The sequence below is a fragment of the Malaclemys terrapin genome, chromosome 2 (genome assembly GCF_027887155.1).
Source record: "Malaclemys terrapin pileata isolate rMalTer1 chromosome 2, rMalTer1.hap1, whole genome shotgun sequence".
NCBI lineage: Eukaryota > Metazoa > Chordata > Testudines > Emydidae > Malaclemys > Malaclemys terrapin.
Genome location: NC_071506.1, coordinates 92284736 through 92292812, shown reverse-complemented (window position 1 = coordinate 92292812; position 8077 = coordinate 92284736). Strand labels below are relative to the sequence as shown.

Genomic DNA, 8077 nt, shown 5'->3' with positions numbered 1-8077 from the left:
TACATGTTTCCCATTTCAGCTAGGGATATGATGAATCCACTTTGTTATTCAATCATATGCCAAGTAGTAGCTATTGGTATGCAACAGATGCTGAAAATGAATACCCAATGATCCTGCAAGACCAACCCTGCACAATTTCAAGGTCCGTTGGAAAATTTTTATAGGGGATTCTTTGGAAACATTTTCTTTTTTTGATTGTTTGAATTTTTAACCTTGCTCTGCTTCTACCAGTAGGAGACAGGAGGTGAAAAAGATTATAAAATGGCCAGTGGGCTTCCAGCCATTTTTAATAAAATCTTCCCTTGTTAATTTCAAAGACTGTGTCTTGGGGAAGACCCAGAGTTGATCACAAAGAACTGTATCCTTCTATCCAGATTTCATAATTTTACTAAATAGTGAATGAAGTAGAAAGAATGCCTGCCCCCATTTGGAATTGTCTGGATCACATTGTTTTTCTCTGCATGATTGGACTGTATACAATTATAAGAGGCTTTAATTGTGTGACAGTTTTTGGCATACCCAGGACACTAAGTCACCTAGTTACCCCCTAACTCTAGTGTGAGGGGAGTCATGTTTGTACTTAGCTGCGTATCAAGTTCCTATCACTGCCAGCCTTTCAGTCACTCAAGCATTTTCTGCTAGGTTATGCCAGCCCTTACTGTGCCTTGAATGTTAACAATAGGTGGGCTCCAATCCCCGAGTCCCTTTGATGCATTCCTCTGTGATATCCAGCCCTTATCACTGGCTACTCACACAAATACCAAGTCTGTTGTCCCCAGAAGAATAGTGTATGCACCAGCTTGCAAGATTCATCTAGAACCAGCATTTTCCTTAACATCAGAGGACTCATATATTTATAGTGAAACAAGAATACATTTATTATCAGTGACTCAAGATACAAGTGATAGTGAGTTAGGCTACTGGAAACAAAAGGTTACATATAAAAGAAAATCATAACATGCTTTCTAGAGACTAAACCTAACTAACAGGTTAACTTCCTGTCTAAAAAAATGTATCTCGCCCAAAGTCTTTTGCAGCGTTTCAACCAAGGATGGCTGAGATGCCATTTTCATTTAATGTTTGTTGCACTACCCATTTTAATCCTAGATGCAGGATGGAGGGATGTCTTCTTTCCCTGCTACATATATCCACAAAGTTCATTGTCTGTCCTGTGGTGATCTTTTACATATTTTTAATACTTTGGGAATGAGAGGTATTGGACAGATTTTGAAGTGGCTGAAATTTATATTTTAAATAAAAATGTTTCCTTGAAGATAAAACTGCATAAATGAAGAGCATAAAATATTTTCTACTATATCTCACTTAGGGCATTGTTTTGCTTGATAGTAATAGGTGGTGTTGAGCTGTACCACTCCGGAACACTCCGGCATGTCTCACCAACTTTAGTGGCCTGTGTAGGGCAGGGAGAGCGAAGCCCCCTTTTCACCCCATCTCCTCCTGGGTGAAGTCACTGCACTCAAGTGTGCCTAACCTCCAGTCCAGGTGGCACAATGGAGGGAAGTTTCTAACAAACTCCTTCTTCTTGCATACCAGTCCAGCAGTCAGGCACAATCTGACTCATAATTAGGAGGTTTGTATATGAACTTTTTTAGTCTAGTAACTTTTTAATAAGCTTAAAGGAGGAGATACTGTATTTGAACTTGCTATGTGTTTTTGAGAGGGGTTTTGGGGCATGTACATGTTTTGGGGTGCAATTTGGTCCTACTTTGGAGGTTTTCAATGGGAACGTAAAATAAATAAATAAAACTATGCACATGCTCGTTATTCCATTTACCCTAAGTAAACACTAGAAAAAAAGTCTGATTCATCAGTGCCAGAAAACAACTTTCTGGAAATGTTATAAACTGAAATTGTTAATAATCCATGTTCCTGTGGGAATTTTTCCCTTTACTTGCTGCTTGTTCTCTTATTTGTCTGTCTGTTTCCCTCCTGTCTGTCTTACCTTCAGCTCTGAAGAACAGCAATATTTGCCTATCTATCTCTCTCCCCCAAACTCCTAAAGTATATCCCATGGAAGGAGTAATTGCCAGATAAGGCGAAACACAGTCACACATTTCTTTGCTTTGAAAATGTCAAGTGAATTATTTTTGCAACTACCATGCCCTGATTACTGTCTGTTAAGGCTGTATCCCCACTTTGAACTTTAGGGTACAAATGTAGGGGCTTGCATGAAAACTTCTAAGCTTAACTACCAGCTTAGCTCTGGTCCGCTGCCACCATCCCAATTGGATTCCCTCCCTGGGAAGCCTTGAGAAACCTTTCACTAATTCCCTGGTGAATACAGATCCAAACTCTTTGGATCTTAAAACAAGGAGAAATTAACCATTTCCCTCCTTCCTCCCACCAACTTCTGGTGAATACAGTTCTAACCCCCCTGGGATCTAAAACAAGGAGAAATTAACCATTCTCCCTCTTTCCTCCCACCAACTCCTGATGAATATAGATCCAACCCCCTTATATCTAAAACAAGGAAAAATCAATCAAGTTCTTAAAAAGAAGGCTTTTAATTAAAGAAAAAGGTAAAAATTATCTCTGTAAAATTAGTATTGAAATTACCCTTACAGGGTAATCAAACTTAAAGAGCTCAGAGGACTCCCCTCTAGTCTTAGGTTCAAAGTACAGCAAACAAAGATAAACACTTTAGTAAAAGGTACATTTACAAGTTGAGAAAACAAAGGAAAACTAACACTCCTTGCCTGGCTATTTACTTACAAGTTTGAAATAGGAGAGACTTGTTTAGAAAGATGTGGAGAACCTGGATTGATGTCTGGTCCCTCTCAGTCCCGAGAGCGAACGCACACCCAAAACAAAGAGCACAAACAAAAGCCTTTTCCTCCCCCCCCCCCCCCCAAGATTTGAAAGTATCTTGTCCCCTTATTGGTCCTTTGGGTCAGATGCCAGTCAGGTTACCTGAGCTTCTTAACCCTTTACAGGGAAAAGGATTTTGGAGTCTCTGGCCAGGAGGGATTTTATAGTACTGTACACAGGACAGCTGTTACCCTTCCCTTTATAGTTATGACACTGTCAATTCAGCAAAGCATGTTAGCATGTGCCATAGTACTATTGACTTCACTAGGACTAAAGCATATGCTTAAAATTAAGGACATACTTAAGTGCTTTGCGGAACTGGAGCCATAGAAAATAAGCCTCTTTCCAAATCTTGCTTCATCTATCAGATATACTCATTTTCCATTTAACATAACATCATAAATTTATTTGCAGTTCTCCCAAGCCTTAGAGAGAAGAATTATATTACAAACTTTCCTCTTTTTTAAGAATTTGAAAATCTTTTGATCATAAGCAAATGCCCGCAACTTTTTTTCCTGAATTGTATTTTTCATAAATATAATTATCTATAGTTCCTGCTGCTCCACACAAACTAAAGTGAGAATCGAAAAAAATTCTCTGTTGGATCTAAAACTACAGTGTGAATCTGTCATGCCTCGATATATTGAATGAAGAGAACTTAGAAAATGCTTTTTGCTAACAGCAGTTGAGCTAAGTTTGAGATTTTTTCTTTTCAATGGCATTTAATAGCACATTTTTGACCATGGCTATTACTACTGCAGGTAACTCAATTTCTCTTATGAGATATAATTATCACTGGAGGAAACCACAGGAGAAAGGTACCATTCCATCTAATTTTCTATGATTTCCTCATCCAGAACTTATTTTTCTCCCCCCAAACATGAGGGCCTTTGTGCTGCATGTTTTATTTTGTGTTACCGCACTGACTGTGGGGCACAATAAGACTCCATTTGTAGCACCATTTTCTTTATGCTCCTGGTGTATAAATCACAGCAGAGTTGCTAACAGTGTGTGACTGACAATCTTTCTTGATAGACAATCTGTGATCCTTTCAGCCTTTTACTAATAAGCTCATTAGGATAGAAAGGCTGAAAATACTTTCTAGGATGTTGCAATGAACCTCAACAAATTCAGTGCATGTCTGACCACTCAAACTTTAGAGAATCAATCTTTCTTCAATCAGAATTTCGTCAGATTCTGCTGAATGTCTGCTGAAGGTCACTGTGGTGTGTTTGTGTGTGTTAGTTTTGTTTTATTATGTTTCATTTTTTAATAAAGCATTCTGAGCAAAATCCAACAAGCCCTCCAAATGAATGCAGGTCAAGGTGAAAAGTTTTTGAACACAATTTGTTTTAATTTTCCCAAATCAGCATTTGGAAATCATTTAAAGACTCTATTTTGATTTTGTCACTTTATTTAAATTTGAAATAAAATCTAGGTTACATTTTCCAAAAGTAACTGAGTACTATTTTTAAAAAGCAACATTAGGTGCCTAAGTGCAACTGACTTTGGCATATAGAGATAGATATTCAAAGATACTTAGGTACCCAAAGTTGCAGATACATGAGTAGTGCCCACTTTATTGCCTCTTCAAAGAAAAGAAATCCACCACAAGAGTTTTCACAATATATTTCATTAAGAGTAAATGTCTAAGAGAACATGTGGTTAGTGCCATCCTGCAGTGAACACTCTGGAAAAGAGCTACATTTCCATGCATCTTTCAGATTTCATAGTTCTTCACTTCTGGGGGCTCTTTGCTGGGATCGCCCCCTTGCTCCAGGTACAGGTTATTGTAAGGATACTGCTTCAGTCCCATAGGTATGTAGGATGGGTACATTTCTCCAAGCCAGAACATAAACAGCACAAAGCCAATAAAGAGGAAGAAGTGATTGCATATAGTGTGCCAGTGTACCACAGTGGGGGATGTGTCAACACGGGTCCGGAGAAACATATCAAAGTGCCAGTGCATTGGCTCTCTCCAGTTTTGTCTCAGATGGGGTAGTCCCACTGATACCAGGGGTCTCTTTCATGATGAGATTGGTCAGGAAATTTGGGATAATCACCATACCCTATGTCATCATCCGGATGTGGCTCATAGTCCCCATAGTCTCCACCCTCATGTTGTATTTCTTAGCAGCAGCTGCCTTTTCCTCTGGGGTTTTGGGGTAAGGTCCAGGCAGCATGTATGTTGTCCTATACAGCCAATCACCTAGTTCTTTACTGCCTAAAGAACCTGCTGGTAACTATTTCAGATTGAGGATATTGTGATCCTTGTGCATCCAAACAGTTAGCAAAAGTTTGTAAAGTGCCTTGGGAATCTGTTTGGATGCCAGGTGCTACCTATGTGCACGATCATTAAAACATTCCTCAAAATTAATTGTTGGGGCAATATACCCTCACTCTTTGTGTGCTTTTAACATTTTACAAAGTGACTGCTGGTAATTGTATAAAAGGGCAGCAGATGGGAAGCAGGGGATGTAACCTTTCCCCAATACAGCCAGACACTTATCTGGAAGAAATGATTATTCTTGCCAGGTGTATGGGAATGTTTATTGTTATGCCTCATTGTCATCTTATTGTGAGGTCTATGAGTGAGTACAATTCATTTCACTGTTAGTTATAGCAAGTATTGCCTTGATATGATGACTGTCCGTATATCTTATTTTGCCAAAATATAAATTTGGCTTAATTTAAACATTTCTGATTAATCATGTTATTTTAAAATGGAAGTGTCCTTTTTTTCTCTCTTCATTAGTATGTAGCATTCATTATACTTTCCTGAGACCTAGATAATTGGACATATAAGTGCAACTAAGTTAATGAGAAAACCTCTTGCAGGTCATATAAAACCAATTTTATGCAAATTAATTAAAGCTTGTAATGATAAAGCATGTATGATAAAATAGGAATGAAGTAAGGAAATAATAGTGAGGCTATATTAGTGTACTATATCTCATGGAAATGCAATTAAAAAAATCAATTCTATTCAGTGTCACAACTGTTAGTATACATCAAAGTAAAGTTATAGTATCATTTCAGGCTGCAGCCAGGTTGTGTAGATTGACTTCTGAGGTTCCCTGCTGTTCTGTAAATCCATCTCCTCTCTGATGTATGGCAGAACTAGCAACAGATCTCTTCCCTCCTTACAAGGCAGCACGGCCTAGTGGCCGGAGTCCATACAAGCGCCCCTGGTTGCGTGGCAGCACGGCCTAATGGCCAAAGTCCGTACAAGCGCCCCGGGTTGCAGGGCCGTAGGACCTTACTACTGGCTCAGCGGGGGGGTCCTACCGAAACACGCTGAAGCTTACCGGGGTCAAGGTACCAGTCCGTCACCTCCCTACCGGCTGGGGAGTTGGGGTCTCCCACGGATCCCAGGGTTCTCCGTGGTTCTCAGAGTATAAGAGTACATACTAATGAAGAGTATACTGTCTGGAGTATAAATTCTTTTGAAAAGTCTGGGTGTCGCAGGACCGGTTCACGAGTGAGTCGTTCCTTAAGAGCTTCGAAAGCTTTATCACACTCTTCTGACCACTGCACTTGCCGAGGTTGTGAGTACTTTGTAAGGTCCGACAGTGGGGCGGCTATGGCTGCAAAGTCTGGCACGAAGCGACGATAATATCCAGCTAGGCCCAAAAACTGGCGCACTTGCTTCTTCGTCTTGGGGATGGGTACGTCTCTGAGGGCTTGCATTTTGCTGATTACAGGCATCAGTTTCCCACCCCCTACCGCATATCCAAGGTAGGTTACCTTCTCTTTCCTGAGGTGACACTTCGCCGGATTGGCTGTAAGGCCGGCTGATCGAAGTGCCTGCCACACCCTATCCAGATGGCATAGATGGTCCTCCCAGTTGTCGCTATAGACTACGATGTCGTCTATATATGCTGCCGCATACTGGTCATGAGGCTGTAAGACCTTGTTCATTAACCATTGGAACGTAGCCGCGGCTCCGTGTAGCCCGAATGGCATCGTTATAAATTGGAAGAGGCCGAACGGGGTTGGGAAGGCAGTCTTCTCCCGGGAGTTTGGGGTGAGGGGGATCTGCCAGTATCCCTTGGGTAGGTCTAAGGTTGATAAGTACCTCGCTCCCCCGAGCCGCTCCAACAATTCGTCCACCCACGGCATCCCAGGGTTTTCTGTGGTTCTCAGGATCCGTCGTCTCCTCTGGTTCCTCCCGCAGTAGGGGTTCGTGCCGGCCTGTAGAAGTCTCTGTTCCTGGCGGCTTCAAGAGTGTCGGCTGGTCCTCTGCAGGAGCTTCCCAGTTAGGTCCTTCCCCTGCGGCCGCCAGCCCCGACTGAGCTGTGTTCCCTCCTTTTATACTCAGTGAGCATCTGGAGCATGCCCAGTTCGAACAGGGCGGAACTTCCTCTGTCAGAGCTACTGGTCTGACGTCACTGGGGCTAGTGCAGGGCGGGGCTGCCCCGTCACACCCTCCCTTGAAGGAGGTGGTGGCAATTGCATCAAATTTGGTGTTTTGGATCCTATTGGATTGACAAAGTATACAAATGACTAAAAAAAGAGATGTAGGTTTATACTCTTGTAATTTGCAATAGATTTGAATCCTGTCATAAAAATAATGACTAAAAATTAGAAATCCAACACCATTGCACTATCTAGGTCATTACTGAGTTATATTTCTTGAGGTCTATGTAATGTACTATATACAGCACTGTGGGGCTTGAGAATAGATACTGCCATGGGTCATAACACAAAAGTCCCACCACCTATTGTTCTCTTCTTTATGCCAATAAAATGTTTTCCAAGAAGAAAAGATGCATCATGAATGTCCCAGTTTCAGAGTAACTGTACTTAAATTCTGTACCCCCCCCACACACACATGTGGTCCCTCAATGGCACCCACATTAGGTTTCAGACTCCTAGGCTACGTCTACACTACAGGGGGGGGATCGATTTCAGATACGCAAATTCAGCTACGAGAATAGCGTAGCTGAATTCGACGTATCTGATCCGACTTACCCCGCTGTGAGGATGGCAGCAAATTGACCGCCGTGGCTCCCCCGTCGACGGCGCTTACTCCTACCTGGGCTGGTGGAGTACGCGCGTCGATTTGATGATCGATTATCGCGTCCCGACGAGACGCGATATATCGATCCCGGAGAGATCGATTTCTACCCGCCGATCCAGGCGGGTAGTGAAGACCGGCCCCTAGTCACCACCTCTCTTGGGTGGAGACCTACATCTCTCTCCCTTCTGACTGAGGGTTTTAAGGCTCCACAGCCCCTTGTCATAG

The 8077-nt window shown here is 41.9% G+C and overlaps 1 protein-coding gene across 1 annotated transcript; it reads right to left on the bottom strand.

Moving 5' to 3' along the window:
* Positions 1-4535: 4535 nt before the first annotated feature.
* LOC128832882 (NADH dehydrogenase [ubiquinone] 1 beta subcomplex subunit 8, mitochondrial-like) lies at positions 4536-5012 on the bottom strand. Its single transcript, XM_054020577.1, is given in 3 exon segments — positions 4536-4824; positions 4827-4935; positions 4938-5012. Coding segments are annotated over 3 exon segments (459 nt in total). The 3' UTR covers positions 4536-4549.
* Positions 5013-8077: the final 3065 nt, after the last annotated feature.